Source organism: Andrographis paniculata, unplaced genomic scaffold, assembly GCF_009805555.1.
Source record: "Andrographis paniculata isolate CXL003 unplaced genomic scaffold, ASM980555v1 Contig43END, whole genome shotgun sequence".
NCBI lineage: Eukaryota > Viridiplantae > Streptophyta > Magnoliopsida > Lamiales > Acanthaceae > Andrographis > Andrographis paniculata.
Window position 1 is genome coordinate 141327 of NW_026137577.1, and position 23367 is coordinate 164693.

At 38.2% G+C, this 23367-nt stretch overlaps 3 protein-coding genes across 6 annotated transcripts; all 3 read right to left on the reverse strand.

Annotated features, from left to right (window-relative positions):
* Positions 1–5414: 5414 nt before the first annotated feature.
* Positions 5415–21958, reverse strand: LOC127251296 (uncharacterized). 4 transcript variants are annotated; one of them, XM_051274948.1, is made up of 12 exons: positions 21719–21958; positions 8410–8727; positions 8086–8323; positions 7744–7985; positions 7427–7633; positions 7254–7343; positions 7046–7144; positions 6640–6948; positions 6483–6545; positions 6288–6372; positions 5680–5819; positions 5415–5589 (listed from the first exon to the last, which is right to left on the reverse strand). In XM_051274948.1, exons 2-12 carry the CDS (start codon positions 8722–8724, stop codon positions 5572–5574), a joined length of 1806 nt encoding a protein of 601 aa, XP_051130905.1. In that variant the 5' UTR covers positions 8725–8727; positions 21719–21958; the 3' UTR covers positions 5415–5571. The 4 variants fall into 4 exon arrangements, with proteins under 4 accessions (XP_051130905.1, XP_051130904.1, XP_051130903.1 ...); XM_051274947.1 differs by lacking the exon at positions 21719–21958 and adding an exon at positions 9027–9294; XM_051274946.1 differs by lacking the exon at positions 21719–21958 and adding an exon at positions 8880–8936 and having other exon boundaries at positions 6640–6936.
* Positions 9204–12812, reverse strand: LOC127251222 (uncharacterized). The gene is made up of 4 exons (XM_051274833.1): positions 10804–12812; positions 10193–10714; positions 10011–10110; positions 9204–9911 (listed from the first exon to the last, which is right to left on the reverse strand). The coding sequence occupies exons 1-4, from the start codon at positions 12810–12812 to the stop codon at positions 9204–9206; spliced, it is 3339 nt and encodes a 1112-aa protein (XP_051130790.1).
* Positions 17964–21628, reverse strand: LOC127251298 (uncharacterized). Its single transcript, XM_051274949.1, has 12 exons — positions 21572–21628; positions 21102–21419; positions 20778–21015; positions 20436–20677; positions 20119–20325; positions 19946–20035; positions 19738–19836; positions 19332–19640; positions 19175–19237; positions 18980–19064; positions 18372–18511; positions 17964–18281 (listed from the first exon to the last, which is right to left on the reverse strand). Exons 1-12 carry the CDS (start codon positions 21620–21622, stop codon positions 18264–18266), a joined length of 1860 nt encoding a protein of 619 aa, XP_051130906.1. The 5' UTR covers positions 21623–21628; the 3' UTR covers positions 17964–18263.
* Positions 21959–23367: the final 1409 nt, after the last annotated feature.

The following is a 23367-nucleotide window of genomic DNA, read 5'->3' on the forward strand; positions in this document are numbered from 1 at the left end:
AGCTCTGTAATAAGAGTACAAAATATAATCTCATGAAGATCAATATATATAAAAGGAAAAAGTGTTTAGAAACAAAAAAGCTATTTATATTACCTTATAACACCATGTAACAAATACGAAAAACTCTTTAATAAGAACTATAGAGCACAGAGTATAAATCCCATAAAGTACAATATAATAAAAAGAAAAGGCAGTCAAGAAACAAAAGTACTAATTATATTCCCTTAAAGCGCTATTTAACATACCCGAAAGCACTGTAATCATAACTTTAGCGCACAAAGTAGAATCTCATAAAGTGCAATATAATAAAAAGGAAAAACAATGAAGAAACAAAAACAATTTTTATATTACCTTAAAACATTATGTAACAAATACGACAAGCACTGTAATAAGAACTATAGAGCACAGAGTATAAATACCATAAAGTACAATATAATAAAAAGAAAAGACAGTCAAGAAACAAAAGCACTAACTGTATTCCCTTAAAGCACTATTTAACATACACGAAAAGCACTAAATTATAACTTTAGAACACAAAGTATAATCTCCGAAATATTGTATAATTAAAAGGAAAAGCAGTTAAGAAACAAAAATACTATTTATATTACCTTAAAACCCTATGTAACAAATATGAAAAGCACTTTAATAACACCTATACAGCACAGAGTATAAATACCATAAAGTACAATATAATAAAAAGAAAAGCCAATCAAGAAACAAAAGCACTAACTGCATTCCCTTAAAGGACTTTTTAACATACAAGAAAAACACTGTAATCATAACTCTAACGCACAAAGTATAATCTCACAAAGTGCAATATAATAACAAGAAAAAACAGTGAAGAAACAAAAGCGCTATTTATATTACCTTAAAACACTATGTAACAAATACGACAAGCACTGTAATAAGAACAATAGAGCACAGAGTATAAATACCAGAAAGTAAAATATAATAAAAGGAAAAGGCAGTGAACAAACAAAAGCAGTAACTGTATTTCCTTAAAGCATTATTTAACATACAGGAAAAGCACTCTAATTATAACTTTAGAACACAAAGTATAATCTCATAAAGTGCTATATAATTAAAACGAAAAACAGTTAACAAACAAAAACACTATTTATATTACCTTAAAACCCTATGTAACAAATACCAAAAGAACTTTAATAAGAACAATCGAACATAAAGTATAAATACCATAAAGTACAATATAATAAAAAGAAAAGACAGTCAAGAAACAAAAGCAACAACTATATACTCTTAAAGCACTATTTTACATACACGAAAGCACTGTAATCATAACTTTAGAGTACAAAGTATAATCTCATAAAGTGCTATATAATTAAAAGGAAAAAAAGTAAAGATACAAAAATGCTATTTATAATACCTTAAAACACTATGTAACAAATATGAAACGCACTGTAATAAAAAATATAGAGTACAGAGTATAAATCCCATAAAGTACAATATAATAATAAAAAAAAGGTAGTCAAGAAACAAAAACACTAACTGTATTCCCTTGAAGGACTATTTAACATACACGAAAAGCACTCAAATTATAACTCTAGAGCACAAAGTATAATCTCATAATGTGTAATATAATTAAAAGGAAAAATGGTTAAGAAACAAAAATGCAAAAAGCACTGTAATAAGAACTATAGAGCACATAGTATACATCCCATAAAGTAAAATATAATTAAATGAAAAGGCAGTCAAGAAACAAAAGCACTAACTGTAATCCCTTAATGCACTTTTTAACATACACGAAAACACTATAATTATAACTTTAGAGCAGAAAGTATAATTTTATAAAGTTCAATATAATTAAAAGCAAAAACAGTGAAGAAACAAAAGCGCTATTTATATTACCTTAAAACACTATGTAACAATTACGAAAAGCACTTTAATAAGAACTATAGAGCACAGAGTTTAAATCCCATAAGGTGCAATATAGTAAAAAGAAACGGTAGTCAAGAAACAAAAGCACTAATTGTATTCCCTTAAAGCACTATATAACATACATGAAAAGCACTGTAATTATAACTCTAGAGCACAAAGTATTATCTCATAAAGTGCTATATAATAAAAAGGAAAAACTGTGAAGAAACAAAACCGCTATTTCTATTACCCTAAAACACTATGTAACAAATACGAAAAGCACTTTCAAAAGAACTATATAGCACATAGTATAAATCTGAAATCGTACAATATAATAAAAAGAAAAGGCAGTCAAGAAACAAAAAGACTAATTGTATTCCCTTAAAGCACTATTTAACATACACGAAAAGCGCCATAATTATAACTTTAGAGCAAGAAATATAATCTCATATAGTCTAGTATAATTATAATGAAAAACACTTAAGGAACAAAAGGGCTATTTATATTACCCTAAAACACTATGTAACAAATACGAAAAGCACTTTCAAAAGAACTATATAGCACATAGTATAAATCTGAAATCGTACAATATAATAAAAAGAAAAGGCAGTCAAGAAACAAAAACACTAATAGTATTCCCTTAAAGTACTATTAAACATACAAAAAAGCACCAAAATTATAACTTTAGAGCACAAAGTATAATCTCATAAAGTGCAATATAATAAAAAGAAAAAACAGTGAAGAAACAAAACTACTAATTATATTACCTTAAAACACTATGTAAGAAATACGAAAAGCACTGTAATAAGAACTATAGAGCATAGCTTATAAATCCTAAATAGTACAATCTAATCAAAAGAAAAGGTAGTCAAGTAACAAAAGAGTTAACTGTATTCCCTTAAATCACTATTTAACATACACGAAAAGCACGGTAATTATATCTCTAGATCACAAAGTACAATCTCATAAAGTGCTATATAATAAAAAGGAAAAAATAGTGAAAAAATAAAAACGCTAACTGTATTCTTTTAAAGAAATATTTAACATAGCTGAAAAGCACTGTAATTATAACTCTAGAGCACAAAGTATAATCTCATAAAGTGTAATATAATAAAAAGGAAAAATAGTGAACAAATAAAAGCGCTATAATTATTACCTTAAAACAGTATGTAACAAGTACGAAAAGCACTGTAAAAAGAACTATAGAGCACATAGTATATATCCCATAAAGGACAATATTACAAAAAGAAAAGGCAGTGAAGAAACAAAACCACTAACTGAATCCCTTAATGCACTTTTTACCATACACGAAAAGCACTATAATTGTAACTTTGGAGCACAAAGTATAAACTCATAAAGTGCAATATAATTAGAAGTAAATCCAGTTAAGCAACAAAAGGGCTATTTATATTACCTTCAACACTATGTAACTAGAGCACAGAGTATAAATCCCACAAAGCACAGTATAATAAAAAGAAAAGGCAGTCAAGTAATAAAAGCACTAATTGTATTCCCTTAAAGCGCTATTTAACATACACGAAAGCACAGTAATTATAACTTTAGAGCATAAAGTATAATCTCATCAAGTGCTATATAATTAAAAGGAAAAACATTCAAGAAACAAAAGTGCTATTTATATTACCTTAAAATACTATGTAACAAATACGAAAAACACTGTAATAAAAACTATAGAGCACAAAGTATAAATACCATAGCGTACAATATAATCAAAAGAAAATGCAGTCAAGAAAAAAAAAACACTAATAGTATTCCCTTAAAGTACTATTTAATATACACGAAAAGCACTGTAACTATAACTTTAGAGCACAAAGTATAATCTCATAAAGTACGATATAATAAAAAGGAAAAACAATGAAGAAACAAAAGCGCTATTTATATTACCTTAACACACTATGTAACAACTACGAAAAGCACTGTAATAAGAACTACAGAGCACAAAGTATAAATTCCATAAAGTATAATATAATAAAAAGAAAAGGTAGTCAAGAAACAAAAACACTAATTGTATTCCCTTTACGCACTATTAAACATACACGAAAAGCACTGTAATTATAACTTTAGAGCACAAAGTATAATCTCATAAAGTGCAATATAATAAGAAGGAAAAACTGTGAAGAAACAATAGCGCTATTTATATTACATTAAAATGCTATGTAACAAATACGAAAAGGACTTTAATAAGAACTATAGAGCACATAGTATAAATCCCATAAATTACAATATAATATAAAGAAATGACAATCAAGAAAGAGAAACATTAACTATATTACCTTAAAGCACTATTTAACATACACGAAAAGCATTGTAATTATAACTCTAGAGCACAGAGTACAATCTTATAAACTTCTATATAATTAAAAGGAAAAACAATTAAGAAACAAAAGAGCTATTTACATTACCTTAAAATGCTATGTAACAAATACGAGAAACACTGTAATAAAAACTATAGAGCACAAAGTATAAATACCATAACGTACAATATAATCAAAAGAAAATGCAGTCAAGAAACAAAAGCACTAATAGTATTCCCTTAAAGTACTATTTAACAAACACGAAAAGCACTGTAACTGTAACTTTAGAGCACAAAGTATAATCTCATAAAGTGCGATATAATAAAAAAGGAAAATCAATAAAGAAACAAAAGCGCTATTTATATTACCTTAACACACTATGTAACAAGTACGAAAAGCACTGTAATAAGAACTACAGAGCACAAAGTATAAATTCCATAAAGTATAATATAATAAAAAGAAAAGGTACACTACCAAAAAAACTGTTTTCTATTACGGCCGGAAAATCGTAACAAAAAGCCATATTTCGTGCAATTTGCGTATTTGCTACGCCTTTGTTACGACTTTTTTCCGTAATGTGTACTCGCGTAACGAATGTTTTTTGCCACGCCACTTTTCGTAACTATTACGATCGGTCAACGCTCCCTGAAGTATGGTATTTGTTACGATGTTTGTTACGAATTTTCTCTCGTAACGAAAGGTAGATCCTTCCGCGCGTGTGGCAGGACTTTTAGTTACGGTATTTGTTACGGAAGTTCCTCGCGTTACAAGTGTTTTCCATTGACCGGTTGTCAGAACTTGGTTTTTGTTACGACTATTTGTAACGGCATTGAACCCCGTAAAAAAAATATTACCTACTTATAGTCACGAAACCGTCTGTAACAACAAATATCCAAAGACCACTTTTTGTAACGATTTTCTGGCCTTTTGTTACGGAAAAATAGCGTATTGTGAAAAACAGGGGGTACGCTGCAATTGAAATTGTTCGTAACAAATGGACCTGCTGTGATGCGTATGATACGAAAATAAATTACGAATACAAAGATTGCTATAAACATCATCATCATTACGCCCCGCGCAAACATTAATTCATATTAAAATCTGAATTCCATACCTACCAACAAAGTAAAGCAACCCATAGAACAAGCCTACTAGTATCTACACATCAACAACCTGTTCCGCAAAACGTGCTTAACAGTTCAAACAGAAGTAAAAAACGCAATTAGGCACATTTTTCACCATACGAATTCAAACCACAAAGGTCTACGCATCAATTCCAGACATAGTTCAACAAAAACTCAACACAATCCATCCAAAGACAGGTTCGACATTCAATCCATATGACAAACGGGGCAATTAACATGGGTGTATCGGTACCAACATTTCAAGCCCGGCGCATGAGCTGCAATTGCCAACACAGAGATTACTTTAAGTCATACTTCTTATAAATTTCGGAAGGCAATACAAGAAAGGTATTAAAGTAGATCCTTACGTCGTTGTAGCTCCACTCAATAGGATCTTCGCCGACGACATCGCGAAGGGTAGTCGCCTCAGAAATGGTCGGCAAAATAAGGGGTGTGTCCGGGACTGACGCGGATGTCACGAAGACCTTGACCAAGGAAAGTGTGTCACCTACAGCATTCACAAGAGCAATTTTTGATTACATTCAAGCATATATATCAACAGACGTTCGAACTGTATATATAACATGTCATAACACAGACATTATAAGTGTAATACTTTGGAACTAGAACAAGAGGAGTACGTACATTCAGACATGTCGTACAGTACATGGTATTACATTCATGAGTTAGGTAGCGAAGCACATTATACCCTAATTTCCTATGTAATTGCAGCTTGATCTTTAAACCAAACATCCTTCAATAAACATGGGTCGTCATAATAGCAGTTATTTTACCACCCCTACATTAACAGTCTACATCGCTTTGGAAATCCACGGATCGTATCATTGTATACTTCTACACTTAGTGAATCCATGCTAATACGCAATATGAGGCCTGAACAGTCACGAAAACCTACGATATCTCGCTGAGGCATATTAAAAGTTTAATTAAACATCCTCAAAGATACCGGACCAACCTGGCCCAGGGGGGCAGAGCAGAAGTCCCTCTGCAACAACTTTTTTCTCACCGGTGCGGGATAATAGAAGCACATGTGTGCCGACCTACAACAGACAGGGCATATGAGTTGGATAAGGTAGTACGCAGTCAAGAGTAGCCTAAATTAGACACTGCACTGATTTCTAAGAAACTCCAGGGCGTCACGGAATCATACCGTCATGCTTGGCTCGGACACAGGCCTGGGAATCTCAGGGACTGAATCAATACGAGATGTGCCCTATCATATAACATGCCGAGGATGGTAAATTCCTTCGCCATCCAAATCTCATGGGATACTCATACCAAACAGGTCAGGGATTATGAATACTTACTGCCTGGCCAGTAACCGCTCCGGAGTTTCTGTGCATGAATGCATACACATCAGCCTTGATGGTTTTGAACTCATCCATCATTGCCTTCAGCTCCTCCATTCCATTCTGTAGTTGTTCCCACCCATGCTGGAATGCTACACTGTCTGTTAAACCAGTTGACTCGCTGCGGGGATGAGCTGAACTTGCCGCACTGTCGACCTTTGACCGCTTCTTAATCTTTCCCCCAAGGGCCCGTCGGTACAGAGTCTCCCGAACAGAGGGAGTCCGCCCTTCAGGGGGAACCTTGTTTAGCTCATTCTGTAAATAAGTCTACAGGAAAGATTTAAGTGAGGCCGAACTTGCTCTTGTTGTTAGAGATGTAAATACTGACTGAATTGTAACTAAGTTGGGAACGAATTTATTCTACCAATATCTCCTCGGTTTCTTGGTCATCCTTTCCCTTGCCTTGTGTGCGACTGGAAATCCAAATCTCCAGATTGTCGGGGTCCTTCCCCTTTGCCTTGATCTGCAGCAATACAAGGCCTTCTGTCATCGAAAACATAATGAAATACAGGAGAGGAAAATATGGGGATGGAGCATGACATGACTAATTACTTAATTGTAATAAAAGGTACCTCCTCTGCCAGAGTCGTGAATGACTTCCGCCCAGTACGATGTGGAAAGCTTCTTTTCGCTACGTTCGACGCATTTTTCTTGGATTGAAGCTACGTCAATCAAAGTTATTTAGTTCTCAGTCCATGCCCGTGCAGATTTAACGTATATTAATTTGGCATGTCCCTATGCGTACCTTCACCTTCTCGTCGCGCCAATACTCAACCAACTTCGGCCACTGATCGGGCACAATCCTGCTTGAGGGAACCTTCTTCAGTGCTTCTTCATCGTCCTCGATCGGATTGAAGTAAGTTGATTTGATGCTGTATTTCCAGTGCCTCCAAACTTCCCTTAGGTCAGCCAAGACCACTTTCTCCGCTGAGTCTGGTAATCCGCTGTTACTCTGGAATGCCGTTTCACACGGTTTCCACCAGGTCCGGAGAAGATGGTAGGGCCATATATAAGAATCTATATGAAATAAAAGAACTTTCAATTTAATGAAGTTTGCATCACCTGAACCTCCATCCATGCACCCTGTCTCTTCGTCTCCGGTATCTCAGCGAACGTGGGGTAATGTAGAGGAAGTCGAGCTCCGTTGCGTGCAATGACCCCAATGGCTGTCTTGTACTCGTTTACGTCGGGTCCGACGATGCTTTTACCATCCGGCGATGTGAATACAAGCATCCTGTGATCTTTTCCCCATCCACGCGGCATTCGTGCCGCCCCTCTCCCCTGCTTTTTCTTTGACGAACCAGCTGACACAAACAGGAGATTACATGTTCTAATAAGGATATTACATGCAAAATATGAAGTCACTAAATGTAATCGGTAATCTTTGAAGGCTAATTTCCAAACCGTCGTGCGATGTCATCTCGTCCAATGGTGCCATATTGCCCGCCTCTGTTCCTGTCATCAGAGTGGGGTCGGAGCCTGGCCCTTCATCCAAGACTGGCATATCACTCTCTGCAGTCTCCATGTCCTGCGTCGGCGGAAGTGTCTCGTCATCTGCTTGTGTGGGGGGGATTGTATCATCGTCATCCTGTGTCAGTGCCGTCGGATCAAAAAGTGATGGAACATCCCTATCATCATGTTCCTGTTGGGGTTAACAGTGTCAGCCTATTGTAGTGTTATACTGAGAGTTCAAATAAGGACATGCTTTCGGCAAAGGAACCACATTACCTCCAAAGGGCCCTCTGAATCCTGAAGCACTGCCCTTCGAGTGGAAGATGTTGGCTTCATGCTTTGACCACGAGCATCGCGCTCTTTCTCCCACTCTGATGTGATGGACCGGAGTCGCTGGAGCAGTGGCGAGACCCGAGATCCCTTCCGTTTTGTCACTTTCTTTGTGGGATTGCGGATGGGCGATGGATTCCTGCTTGCGGGATGAGTTGCCTCTAGGGGGCTGTTACGTGCCGATGCCCGGGTAAAACGTCTTGCGGGAGAGACTGCCGGATCCTGTGACCCTCCAACGGCAGCACGTTGAGATTTGCCCATAACCTGCAAGACACCAGTGTTAGTTGGCAGTATGAAAACGTATATTAGGAGAAAATCAAAACACACTTATCACAACAAAGCTTATGAAGTGACATATTACGAGAAATTCACATAATAGTTACTGCAATTAATCAGGGTAAATTGCTTCAGCATACGCAAACGGGGGTAAAGAGCTTATCCGCGTTGACATATTCGGAAAAAATCATAACATCCTGCACGCGCATAATGGATGCAAAGTGCTTCAGCAAATCAAGCGAAAACAGGGCCTATGAACGATGGCATGCATGTCCGAAAGTGGTTACCTATTACGTACTTCAATCACCGACCCCCCCTCCCCACATAGATGACCATCTGTTGAGATGTGTAATTTATTCTGAACTGCGAACTCAAAAAGGTTGCGTGGTTGCCAAACCATCAAAAATGGGCCAATTAGGCTATATTCGCATACTACCAAAAATGCCCGCTTATTTGATTCTGCGCTAAGCACCATCATCTTCGGAGGATTCCTCCGAATCCGAAGGCGAAGTATCGGCATGGTCCATCTGCCCTGCATCTTCTACTACTTGCCCCTCAATACCTTCCCTTAGCCAGTAATCGGCTGCTCCTCTAACATTGCCTCCGTCATCTAAAGGTAACCCTGTGCTGAATCTATGATCGATCGTACTATACACGTCATACGTGTCTCGCCGTGACACCGGAACGACAACGCTCCAACCTTCATCAACCGGGTCTGCAATGTACCACACCTGAGAGGCTTGGGTCGCTAAGATGAAAGGCTCATCCGTGGGCAAGTTCTTGGGGTACATCAAATACTTAAAGTTCACACATTTATATTTGAACTCATCCTCTTTAACGCCCCTCTCCAGATCCACCCAGTCACATTTTAGAAGGAGATACTTCTGTTGATTGCTATAGTACACTTCCACAATGTCCGTAAGAATCCCGTAATATGCCACGGAACCTTCTCGTGGGTTATGGTCCCTAGCTGAGGCATAACTCACTGTATCTGCCGTAACCATAACACCTGCACACTGTGTCCTCTTCCTTGCATCCCGGTCTTGAACACGATAGCGTATTCCTGACACAATGCACGAAGAGTACCGTGTTGCATTGCATAATGGTCCACCCGCCAATGCACGGATCTCCGCTGAGATTGGGCACTCATCATTATTCGTCGGATCATCTACCTACATTTGATGTAAAGTAGTTCATGAACACTCGTGATTTCAATGTTTTTTGGGAGTGTAGTCAAGATACCACGTACGGACGATGTAGGCGGTACTCACATATGATTGAAACCAAGACGCAAATTGTTCGTTGTGCTGCTGGTGCACCTCACGTGGGGGTGCGCGAGTTCGACATGACCTAATAGTATAAAGGTGAATCCTACAGTGCAAAAATAAAAGTCGAAGATATTCAACACAGGTCGGATACGCAAACAAGTATTGTTAAATTGATGTGAAAAAACCTTCGCAACGGACTGATTTCATCTATATTTCCTAGGATGTAGCAATGAATTTGGTGCATCGTATTGTAATCAAGATTGAACCTAGAACCAAACAATCCTTTCCCGTGTTGTGTCCCGTCCTCCTCCCCTCGAGCAGCCCGGTTCTCTTTGGTCTCTATGTCTCCGAGATATCTTGAGCAGAAAGTCACGCATTCTTCCATGAGGTATCCACGTGCAATCGAACCCTCAGGTTGTGCCCTGTTCCGTACGTACCTCTTCAGAGTACCCAAGTACCGCTCAATGGGATACATCCACCGGTACTGCACCGGACCGGCCACCATAGCCTCCTCAGCCAAATGGATAGGCAGATGCTCCATTACATCAAAGAATGAAGGTGGGAATAGCTTTTCAAGATGGCATAGCGTCAAAGAAATTCTTTCTTGGATTCGCTCCAGTTCACGAACTGTGTTATGAGCTGAGCACATCGAATTGAAGAAGTTACAAAGTTCAATCAACACGAGCACAACATTTTTGGGAAGACACCTACAGGAAGTGTTGAATCAGCACCTTCAGTTATATTTAGAGGAGGCATATATCATGTTAATTAAAATAATTGCGTTTCAAGGGTATACCGTCGGGCAGCAATAGGTAGAATTCGTTGCATAAGAACATGGCAATCGTGGCTCTTAAGTCCCCATATTAGTTGTTGTTCTACCTTCACACGACGCGATAAGTTTGAACTGAACCCATGAGGTGGTCGGAGGTCCTTCAACACAGATAGGAATATCCGTTTTTCGGGGTTACTCATGGTGTACGTAGCTGCCGGCAAATATATAGCGCCCCTAGGACCCGATACCGGGTGTAAAGAACTACGTATTTGCATCAACTGTAAGTCTTTCCTCGTGTTCAGATTGTCCTTTGTTTTCCCCTTAGTTCCCAACAATGTATACAGTACATTCTCACACACATTCTTTTCAATGTGCATCAAGTCGAGGTTGTGACGTACCTCATTCTCAGACCAATAAGGGAGCTGAAAGAATATGCTCTTTTTTTTCCACACCTGTTGCTGCCCGTCCACCCCCCGGCGACGCTTGCGAGACCCCTGTGCAATGCGTTTCTCAATCAAGTCAACCGTACGATACTCAGTAGGCATATCCTGAAGCTGCTGCAGAAGTTCAGCGCCGGTCAAGCGAGAAGGCTTTCCGTCAAAGCTCATCGAACCGTCAAATGCATGTTTATCAAAGCGCATTCTATGCCCAGCCGGCAGGAACCGTCGATGCCCGCAATAGCTATACTTATGTCCATTTTTCAGGTATCTGGAATGAGTTTTTAAACCACAAACAGGGCATGCATTCGCCCCACGAGTCGGCCACCCTGACAACATACCGTAACCGGGAAAATCACTAATAGTCCACAGCAATGCAGCTCGCATCTGGAAATCCTCCTTAGTACTCGCATCGTACGTCCGAACACCATCATACCAAAGCTCCTTAAGCTCATCGATCAAAGGTTGAAGGAAGACATCAATCCGATCCCCCGGGCCATGCGGGCCGTCTATAATCGTAGAGAGGATGAACGATGGTTGCTTCATGCACAGCCACGGAGGTAGGTTATATATCACAAGTACGACGGGCCAAATACTATAACTCACACTCATATTCCCAAAAGGGTTGAAACCGTCAGTGGCCAGACCGAGGCGTACGTTGCGAATCTCCTCAGAGAACGTCGGGTACCGATGATCGAAACTCTTCCACGCAGGACTATCTGCTGGGTGACGCATCTTGCCATCGTCTACACGCCCTTCGGCATGCCATCTCATAGAAGATGCAGTTTTGGAAGATACGTACCATCGCTGCAATCGCGGAATTAATGGAAAGTACCTTAACTTCTTCACTGGAGATCTATCTTTACCCTGTGTAAATCGCTTTTCCCCACACACAACACAAACCTCACGGTCAACATCTTCCCCGGTAAACAACATGCAATTGTTGATGCACGCATGGATAGTCTTGCATGTGAACCCCAAGTCCTTGGTCAGTTTATTAGCCTCATAGAAGTTCTTCGGAAGGACAACATCGTCTGGAAGTGCATCCCGTAACAGCTCTAACAGCAAATCAATAGAATTATTAGACCAGTGGCACAAAACCTTCAAGTGCAAAAGCCGTGCGATAAACGAGAGTCTACTCATCTTCTTCCACCCTGGTATGAGCTCTTTCTCTACATCTTCTAACATCTTTCTATACCCCTTACTGCCATGATGTATATGTTCATTTTCGTCATCCCTATGAGGTTCATTTCCACTGGGCCCCGGATCGGTGTGCTCTGTATATGCACACTCTCGCAATAGAAGTTCTAGTTCCTCCTCCCAACGCATTGGCATGTTGTCGTTTGCAACAGCAGGGTTCACCTCTCCTTCTCCGTGGCAAGTCCAAACCTTGTAGGTTTGGTCGAATCCATAACGAATACAATGGAGCAAGACATCTCTACGAGATTTTGTTAAGCGATTTCCGCAAGATGTACAGGGGCAATAGATGCAAGATTCAGAGCTACGATCTTTAAATGCGAAATCTAAGAAAGCCCTGACCCCATCCAAATATTGAGCCGAGATATGGTTCGCATCGTCTATCCAACTCCTATCCATCTAAAAAGGCAATATACATGTGATTCCATCAACAAAACATGCATTCAAAATTGTAATGTTTAAGTCTTGATACGGGCTTGCTCCCTCAATTTAAAAGAACAAAGTTATAGCATCAGCTTTAATAAACTGCATTTTTGTACCTATAAGTCCATGTATTGCACTTATAAGTAAAACATAACATTCATCACAACATTAAGGCCCATGGTTTAAAATCAGCCATTATCTCCACTTTAGAACCTTTTATGGATGCCATTTAATGAGAATTAAATGATGTCTACGCTCCGCCAAAAATTCTGAGCGTCATCTCTAGATACTAGAGCAGCAAGAATTATCCATACCCTACTTGGGTCAAGAAAAATTTCCTACTATTCTAAATTTTTCCTTGCCCTTTTGTACGAATATGAAAAAAATCCTCAAATCTGATGTCTAAAGAGTAAAGCAGGTTTGTGGGAATGCACATAACACTTAACTACACCACCACTCGAGAAAACATAGAACACTTAGAAGCTTTGCACTGTGGAAATGCATTAAAAAGAAATCCGACCTTCCGTTAAACTCAATGTTGCTTATCCTGAATTCACACTGCACACTTTTGTCTCCACAATTTAGTATCCTGTAAAAAAACACAAGTTAAATATGCACTCATTTTCAGTTAAAATAGCCCAAATGGTGTTGCTTCCGACAAATCGACGCATACAACCAAGTAACAAAAAAAATGGTATTGGTTCCGACAAAGGAGCCAATACTTAGAGTGTAGATATGATATCATATTCATATTATGCAGCATATGTATTTATCATTATCTAACAATATATGCGTCTGAATCTGTATATATTATGCTGTAGAATCCAATGAAACTTATTTAAATATCCACACATAATAACAAAATTCAAAGTTGTTTTGGAAAGAAGCACTCTATATTGGATAGTGTTGCTAGATCATTTTTGTACTTCATTGCAATTATTGCAGAATGAAAAGATAAAATGAGTGAAAGTCTTGGGAGGGTACACCAATAAATAAATAAAGTTCACAAAACCATCAAATCATAAAGTGTATTTATTAACTTTGCTTGTGTGTGCACTTTGGTTTTTTTTAAAAAAAATAAAAAAAACTTGTCGCATCATATAATCTATACTAAAATAATCTTCTTCCCTCTATTTAATTATCACATCCGACACCTATTTTCTATTCAAAACATAATATCCAAAAACCCTTTTTCCATCCGAAAAATTTCAAATCCAAAAAATCCGCAACAGAAGCACTCTTTCCCAGATATTATGACTGAAATGCAATACAATTACACAAACAGAGAAGCTGTCATATCTTCATGAAAATTGAAACAGAACCATACACCATTGGAATTTCACATATATTTATCATAATGTAGGATGCCCAAATTCCTAAACCAAACAGCACAAAACATCACACTTAACTTAATCGATAAATTCACTTGGCACAATTGTATACAGTAACAATGTAAAAAATTCAAAAGTGCTGCACTTTGCTGGCTAAATTAATTTTCAGTATCTGTGTTACAAACACATCACCAACATGGTGGATCACGCAATACCAGAGTTTGCTTCTAACAAAACATCAGACTTCCAAATATATGACTCAATGTGTAAAAATATACAAAAGCATATTTTAAATCTAACAGAAGGAGCTTCAAAATAAAACCTAGAGGACAATCTACAATGTAAAATACTACAAATCTTTCAAACTTATCGGCCATTGGTTGTTGTGGCTGAACAACCAACCCTAACAACAAGCAATGAACAAATGGGAATGGAAACGCAAAATAGAATAAACAAAATTCACCGACGAGGGCATGGCGAGGAAGGAAAGCAGGACAAGAAGAAATAAGAGAAGGGAGAAGCTAGAAAAACCACCTACCTGATGGATCGATGCCGGAGACGTGTTCCAAAATCCCTCACTTCAACGGGACGCTGCGGCGGGGAGAATTCGACCAGCGACCAAGGTAGATGAGACTGCAAACGGAAGAAACATAAATTAAAAATCGATATGAGAAAAATGTTTTCACATTATCGATTTTTAACCTACAGGGGCGCCGGCGGCTGAGCAAGTTAGAAGAAGAAAAAAGAAGAGGACGAAGAAAGGATAACTTCGCGTTGGAGAAGAAAGGGGGAGGGCGGCGGGTGTGGGTAGGGTTTATGATTTAGTTATAAGTGATGGGAAAAAATGAATGATAATATTATTTTATTTTTACATATTTATATTTATTTTTTTAAAAAAATAATTTAAAATTATATTTAAAATAATGGTATAATATGATATAAATAGATATTGAGTCAATGACGTGATATTTTAAATATAAAATTAATTTTTAGTATATTATTAAAGTAAAAAATATTTATTTGATTTGATATTTTTAGCAAAAAAAAATATGAATAATAATTTGAAATTTGAAATTTTTTTATAAAAGAACACAATAAATAAAAGACCAAAAAAATAAATTTTCTAAATTTAAATATATCATTTTCTTCAATAAAATATTATTTAAATATCATCTCTTTCAAATTATCACATCAATATATCATTTTTTTCAATAAAATAATAATTTCATCCTACATAATCATTACAAAATTCAAACTCTCAAACAAATTCAACTTAAAAATCCATACTTCAAAATTCTCCAAAATCCAAATCCAAAATCCAATCATCCAACCAAACACACCCTTTGTAAATTTTATAAATATAATTAATTAATAATAAATCTTTATTTATATTTATTTTACATTCAATTTGTTAAAACTAGGAGGAGGGCGGCTGGTAGATAGTGCAATATATTTTTACTTATTTATTATATATTGTAATAAATTTTATATACAATTAATTAATAATAAATTTTTATTTATATTTATTTTACATTCAATTTGTTAAATATTATTTTCAAAATTTGAAGTTTGATTATTTTTTTAATTTTTAATTTTTTATTAAAAATTATAAAAAATGCTTTTCTTTGTTACAGAATAAAGTCGTAATTATTATATTTACGATATTTTTTTGTCATATTTTTAATTGTTACGAAACATTTATCGTAATAAATAAAAAAAGACGTTGACTAATAAAAATTCCTTTTGTCACGAAAAAATTCATAACAAAAACCATCTTTTATTATGACAATATTGTTACGAATCTTCTTTCCGTAATGAAAGCCCATTTTTTTGGTAGTGGAGATTATGCCCTAATTTGTCGAAGATACCTCGCGTAATACAAAATCTTTTTCGAGCTACCATCGAAACCTTACCTGGGTGAGGTGCGCCGGAGTAGATCCCAGGGACGGATCGATTTCACCTCGCGCGTCGTCGTCGGCAGCTACAGGAAATCGGATCGCGGGCGACTGTGAGAAGCGAATGAGGGAAATGAACCAGATGCCCTAATTTGTCTAAGTGTGGGATGATATAGCGTTTTTGTCCATTTTGATCGTTTCTGGAATGAAAGCGTCAATCCAGTATTTTACTTTTTTTTTTTTTTTTTTTTTAATTTAACTTTTCCAAAAATAAAAAATTAAATACCAGTAGTTACGAACACTTTACGTAACTAATGTTATTTTGACCAAATTCTACCATCTCATTATTTGTTACGATATTTTTTGCGTAACGACAGAACCTAAAACGTTGACCGGGTTTTTTTTTTTTCGTCACGGATTTTGTCTTAACTAATATATCTATTTGTTACGATTTTATTGTTACGGACTCTCAACCCGTGGTGAATAGCCCTTTTTTTGGTAGTGGTAGTCAAGAAACAAAAACACTAATTGTATTTCCTTTACGCACTATTAAACATACACGAAAAGCACTGTAATTATAACTTTAAAGCACAAAGTATAATCTCATAAAGTGCAATATAATAAGAAGGAAAAACTGTGAAGAAACAATAGCGCTATTTATATTACCTTAAAATGCTATGTAACAAATACGAAAAGGACTTTAATAAGAACTATAGAGCAGAGAGTATAAATCCCATAAATTACAATATAATATAAAGAAATGACAATCAAGAAAGAGAAACATTAACTATATTACCTTAAAGCACTATTTAACATACACGAAAAGCATTGTAATTATAACTCTAGAGCACAGAGTACAATCTTATAAACTTCTATATAATTAAAAGGAAAAACAATTAAGAAACAAAAGAGCTATTTACATTACCTTAAAATGCTATGTAACAAATACGAGAAACACTGTAATAATAACTATAGAGCACAAAGTATAAATACCATAACGTACAATATAATCAAAAGAAAATGCAGTCAAGAAACAAAAGCACTAATAGTATTCCCTTAAAGTACTATTTAACAAACACGAAAAGCACTGTAACTGTAACTTTAGAGCACAAAGTATAATCTCATAAAGTGCGATATAATAAAAAAGGAAAATCAATAAAGAAACAAAAGCGCTATTTATATTACCTTAACACACTATGTAACAAGTACGAAAAGCACTGTAATAAGAACTACAGAGCACAAAGTATAAATTCCATAAAGTATAATATAATAAAAAGAAAAGGTACACTACCAAAAAAACTGTTTTCTATTACGGCCGGAAAATCGTAACAAAAAGCCATATTTCGTGCAATTTGCGTATTTGCTACGCCTTTGTTACGACTTTTTTCCGTAATGTGTACTCGCGTAACGAATGTTTTTTGCCACGCCACTTTTCGTAACTATTACGATCGGTCAACGCTCCCTGAAGTATGGTATTTGTTACGATGTTTGTTACGAATTTTCTCTCGTAACGAAAGGTAGATCCTTCCGCGCGTGTGGCAGGACTTTTAGTTACGGTATTTGTTACGGAAGTTCCTCGCGTTACAAGTGTTTTCCATTGACCGGTTGTCAGAACTTGGTTTTTGTTACGACTATTTGTAACGGCATTGAACCCCGTAAAAAAAATATTACCTACTTATAGTCACGAAACCGTCTGTAACAACAAATATCCAAAGACCACTTTTTGTAACGATTTTCTGGCCTTTTGTTACGGAAAAATAGCGTATTGTGAAAAACAGGGGGTACGCTGCAATTGAAATTGTTCGTAACAAATGGACCTGCTGTGATGCGTATGATACGAAAATAAATTACGAATACAAAGATTGCTATAAACATCATCATCATTACGCCCCGCGCAAACATTAATTCATATTAAAATCTGAATTCCATACCTACCAACAAAGTAAAGCAACCCATAGAACAAGCCTACTAGTATCTACACATCAACAACCTGTTCCGCAAAACGTGCTTAACAGTTCAAACAGAAGTAAACAACGCAATTAGGCACATTTTTCACCATACGAATTCAAACCACAAAGGTCTACGCATCAATTCCAGACATAGTTCAACAAAAACTCAACACAATCCATCCAAAGACAGGTTCGACATTCAATCCATATGACAAACGGGGCAATTAACATGGGTGTATCGGTACCAACATTTCAAGCCCGGCGCATGAGCTGCAATTGCCAACACAGAGATTACTTTAAGTCATACTTCTTATAAATTTCGGAAGGCAATACAAGAAAGGTATTAAAGTAGATCCTTACGTCGTTGTAGCTCCACTCAATAGGATCTTCGCCGACGACATCGCGAAGGGTAGTCGCCCCAGAAATGGTCGGCAAAATAAGGGGTGTGTCCGGGACTGACGCGGATGTCACGAAGACCTTGACCAAGGAAAGTGTGTCACCTACAGCATTCACAAGAGCAATTTTTGATTACATTCAAGCATATATATCAACAGACGTTCGAACTGTATATATAACATGTCATAACACAGACATTATAAGTGTAATACTTTGGAACTAGAACAAGAGGAGTACGTACATTCAGACATGTCGTACAGTACATGGTATTACATTCATGAGTTAGGTAGCGAAGCACATTATACCCTAATTTCCTATGTAATTGCAGCTTGATCTTTAAACCAAACATCCTTCAATAAACATGGGTCGTCATAATAGCAGTTATTTTACCACCCCTACATTAACAGTCTACATCGCTTTGGAAATCCACGGATCGTATCATTGTATACTTCTACACTTAGTGAATCCATGCTAATACGCAATATGAGGCCTGAACAGTCACGAAAACCTACGATATCTCGCTGAGGCATATTAAAAGTTTAATTAAACATCCTCAAAGATACCGGACCAACCTGGCCCAGGGGGGCAGAGCAGAAGTCCCTCTGCAACAACTTTTTTCTCACCGGTGCGGGATAATAGAAGCACATGTGTGCCGACCTACAACAGACAGGGCATATGAGTTGGATAAGGTAGTACGCAGTCAAGAGTAGCCTAAATTAGACACTGCACTGATTTCTAAGAAACTCCAGGGCGTCACGGAATCATACCGTCATGCTTGGCTCGGACACAGGCCTGGGAATCTCAGGGACTGAATCAATACGAGATGTGCCCTATCATATAACATGCCGAGGATGGTAAATTCCTTCGCCATCCAAATCTCATGGGATACTCATACCAAACAGGTCAGGGATTATGAATACTTACTGCCTGGCCAGTAACCGCTCCGGAGTTTCTGTGCATGAATGCATACACATCAGCCTTGATGGTTTTGAACTCATCCATCATTGCCTTCAGCTCCTCCATTCCATTCTGTAGTTGTTCCCACCCATGCTGGAATGCTACACTGTCTGTTAAACCAGTTGACTCGCTGCGGGGATGAGCTGAACTTGCCGCACTGTCGACCTTTGACCGCTTCTTAATCTTTCCCCCAAGGGCCCGTCGGTACAGAGTCTCCCGAACAGAGGGAGTCTGCCCTTCAGGGGGAACCTTGTTTAGCTCATTCTGTAAATAAGTCTACAGGAAAGATTTAAGTGAGGCCGAACTTGCTCTTGTTGTTAGAGATGTAAATACTGACTGAATTGTAACTAAGTTGGGAACGAATTTATTCTACCAATATCTCCTCGGTTTCTTGGTCATCCTTTCCCTTGCCTTGTGTGCGACTGGAAATCCAAATCTCCAGATTGTCGGGGTCCTTCCCCTTTGCCTTGATCTGCAGCAATACAAGGCCTTCTGTCATCGAAAACATAATGAAATACAGGAGAGGAAAATATGGGGATGGAGCATGACATGACTAATTACTTAATTGTAATAAAAGGTACCTCCTCTGCCAGAGTCGTGAATGACTTCCGCCCAGTACGATGTGGAAAGCTTCTTTTCGCTACGTTCGACGCATTTTTCTTGGATTGAAGCTACGTCAATCAAAGTTATTTAGTTCTCAGTCCATGCCCGTGCAGATTTAACGTATATTAATTTGGCATGTCCCTATGCGTACCTTCACCTTCTCGTCGCGCCAATACTCAACCAACTTCGGCCACTGATCGGGCACAATCCTGCTTGAGGGAACCTTCTTCAGTGCTTCTTCATCGTCCTCGATCGGATTGAAGTAAGTTGATTTGATGCTGTATTTCCAGTGCCTCCAAACTTCCCTTAGGTCAGCCAAGACCACTTTCTCCGCTGAGTCTGGTAATCCGCTGTTACTCTGGAATGCCGTTTCACACGGTTTCCACCAGGTCCGGAGAAGATGGTAGGGCCATATATAAGAATCTATATGAAATAAAAGAACTTTCAATTTAATGAAGTTTGCATCACCTGAACCTCCATCCATGCACCCTGTCTCTTCGTCTCCGGTATCTCAGCGAACGTGGGGTAATGTAGAGGAAGTCGAGCTCCGTTGCGTGCAATGACCCCAATGGCTGTCTTGTACTCGTTTACGTCGGGTCCGACGATGCTTTTACCATCCGGCGATGTGAATACAAGCATCCTGTGATCTTTTCCCCATCCACGCGGCATTCGTGCCGCCCCTCTCCCCTGCTTTTTCTTTGACGAACCAGCTGACACAAACAGGAGATTACATGTTCTAATAAGGATATTACATGCAAAATATGAAGTCACTAAATGTAATCGGTAATCTTTGAAGGCTAATTTCCAAACCGTCGTGCGATGTCATCTCGTCCAATGGTGCCATATTGCCCGCCTCTGTTCCTGTCATCAGAGTGGGGTCGGAGCCTGGCCCTTCATCCAAGACTGGCATATCACTCTCTGCAGTCTCCATGTCCTGCGTCGGCGGAAGTGTCTCGTCATCTGCTTGTGTGGGGGGGATTGTATCATCGTCATCCTGTGTCAGTGCCGTCGGATCAAAAAGTGATGGAACATCCCTATCATCATGTTCCTGTTGGGGTTAACAGTGTCAGCCTATTGTAGTGTTATACTGAGAGTTCAAATAAGGACATGCTTTCGGCAAAGGAACCACATTACCTCCAAAGGGCCCTCTGAATCCTGAAGCACTGCCCTTCGAGTGGAAGATGTTGGCTTCATGCTTTGACCACGAGCATCGCGCTCTTTCTCCCACTCTGATGTGATGGACCGGAGTCGCTGGAGCAGTGGCGAGACCCGAGATCCCTTCCGTTTTGTCACTTTCTTTGTGGGATTGCGGATGGGCGATGGATTCCTGCTTGCGGGATGAGTTGCCTCTAAGGGGCTGTTACGTGCGGATGCCCGGGTAAAACGTCTTGCGGGAGAGACTGCCGGATCCTGTGACCCTCCAACGGCAGCACGTTGAGATTTGCCCATAACCTGCAAGACACCAGTGTTAGTTGGCAGTATGAAAACGTATATTAGGAGAAAATCAAAACACACTTATCACAACAAAGCTTATGAAGTGACATATTACGAGAAATTCACATAATAGTTACTGCAATTAATCAGGGTAAATTGCTTCAGCATACGCAAACGGGGGTAAAGAGCTTATCCGCGTTGACATATTCGGAAAAAATCATAACATCCTGCGCGCGCATAATGGATGCAAAGTGCTTCAGCAAATCAAGCGAAAACAGGGCCTATGAACGATGGCATGCATGTCCGAAAGTGGTTACCTATTACGTACTTCAATCACCGACCCCCCCTCCCCACATAGATGACCATCTGTTGAGATGTGTAATTTATTCTGAACTGCGAACTCAAAAAGGTTGCGTGGTTGCCAAACCATCAAAAATGGGCCAATTAGGCTATATTCGCATACTACCAAAAATGCCCGCTTATTTGATTCTGCGCTAAGCACCATCATCTTCGGAGGATTCCTCCGAATCCGAAGGCGAAGTATCGGCATGGTCCATCTGCCCTGCATCTTCTACTACTTGCCCCTCAATACCTTCCCTTAGCCAGTAATCGGCTGCTCCTCTAACATTGCCTCCGTCATCTAAAGGTAACCCTGTGCTGAATCTATGATCGATCGTACTATACACGTCATACGTGTCTCGCCGTGACACCGGAACGACAACGCTCCAACCTTCATCAACCGGGTCTGCAATGTACCACACCTGAGAGGCTTGGGTCGCTAAGATGAAAGGCTCATCCGTGGGCAAGTTCTTGGGGTACATCAAATACTTAAAGTTCACACATTTATATTTGAACTCATCCTCTTTAACGCCCCTCTCCAGATCCACCCAGTCACATTTTAGAAGGAGATACTTCTGTTGATTGCTATAGTACACTTCCACAATGTCCGTAAGAATCCCGTAATATGCCACGGAACCTTCTCGTGGGTTATGGTCCCTAGCTGAGGCATAACTCACTGTATCTGCCGTAACCATAACACCTGCACACTGTGTCCTCTTCCTTGCATCCCGGTCTTGAACACGATAGCGTATTCCTGACACAATGCACGAAGAGTACCGTGTTGCATTGCATAATGGTCCACCCGCCAATGCACGGATCTCCGCTGAGATTGGGCACTCATCATTATTCGTCGGATCATCTACCTACATTTGATGTAAAGTAGTTCATGAACACTCGTGATTTCAATGTTTTTTGGGAGTGTAGTCAAGATACCACGTACGGACGATGTAGGCGGTACTCACATATGATTGAAACCAAGACGCAAATTGTTCGTTGTGCTGCTGGTGCACCTCACGTGGGGGTGCGCGAGTTCGACATGACCTAATAGTATAAAGGTGAATCCTACAGTGCAAAAATAAAAGTCAAGTGCAATATAATATAAAGGAAAAACAGTGAAGAGGCAAAAGCGTTATTTCTATTACCTTAAAACACTATGTAACAAGTACGAAAAGCACTGTAATAAGAACTATAGAGCACATAGTACAAATCCCATAAAATACAATATAATTAAAAGAAAAGGCAGTCAAGAAACAAAAGAACTAAATGTATTCCCTTAATGCACTTTTTAACATACACGAAAGCACTGTAATTATAACTTTAGAGCACAAAGTATAATCTTATAAACTACACTATAATTAAAAAGAAAAATTGTTAAGAAACAAAAGGACTATTTATATTACTTTAAAAAACTATGCAACAAATACGAAAAAGCATTGTAATAAGAACGATAGAGCACATAGTATAAATACCAAAAAGTACAATATAATAAAAAGAAAAGGCAGTCAAAAAAGAAAAGCACTAACTGTATTCCCTTAAAGCACTATTTAACATACACGAAAAGCATTGAATTATAACTTTAGAACACAAAGTATAATATCATAAATGCTATATAATTAAAAGGAAAAAT

Bases quoted from the DNA above. Each gene is read 5' to 3' on its own strand.
- LOC127251222 (XM_051274833.1), bottom strand. From the start codon at position 12,812: ATGGATAGGAGTTGGATAGACGATGCGAACCATATCTCGGCTCAATAT. The intron at 10,111-10,192 runs GTTTTTTCACAT...TTTGCACTGTAG, and splicing joins GAAATCAGTCCGTTGCGAAG to GATTCACCTTTATACTATTA. The intron at 9,912-10,010 runs GTGAGTACCGCC...CATCAAATGTAG, and splicing joins CGTCTTGGTTTCAATCATAT to GTAGATGATCCGACGAATAA.
- LOC127251298 (XM_051274949.1), bottom strand. From the start codon at position 21,622: ATGATTTTTTCCGAATATGTCAACGCGGATAAGCTCTTTACCCCCGTT. The intron at 19,837-19,945 runs GTACCTTTTATT...GTATTGCTGCAG, and splicing joins TCACGACTCTGGCAGAGGAG to ATCAAGGCAAAGGGGAAGGA. The intron at 19,641-19,737 runs GTAGAATAAATT...TCTTTCCTGTAG, and splicing joins AAGAAACCGAGGAGATATTG to ACTTATTTACAGAATGAGCT.
- LOC127251296 (XM_051274945.1), bottom strand. From the start codon at position 8,930: ATGATTTTTTCCGAATATGTCAACGCGGATAAGCTCTTTACCCCCGTT. The intron at 7,986-8,085 runs GTTTGGAAATTA...TGTTTGTGTCAG, and splicing joins CGAGATGACATCGCACGACG to CTGGTTCGTCAAAGAAAAAG. The intron at 5,820-6,287 runs GTTGGTCCGGTA...TGAATGCTGTAG, and splicing joins GCTCTGCCCCCCTGGGCCAG to GTGACACACTTTCCTTGGTC.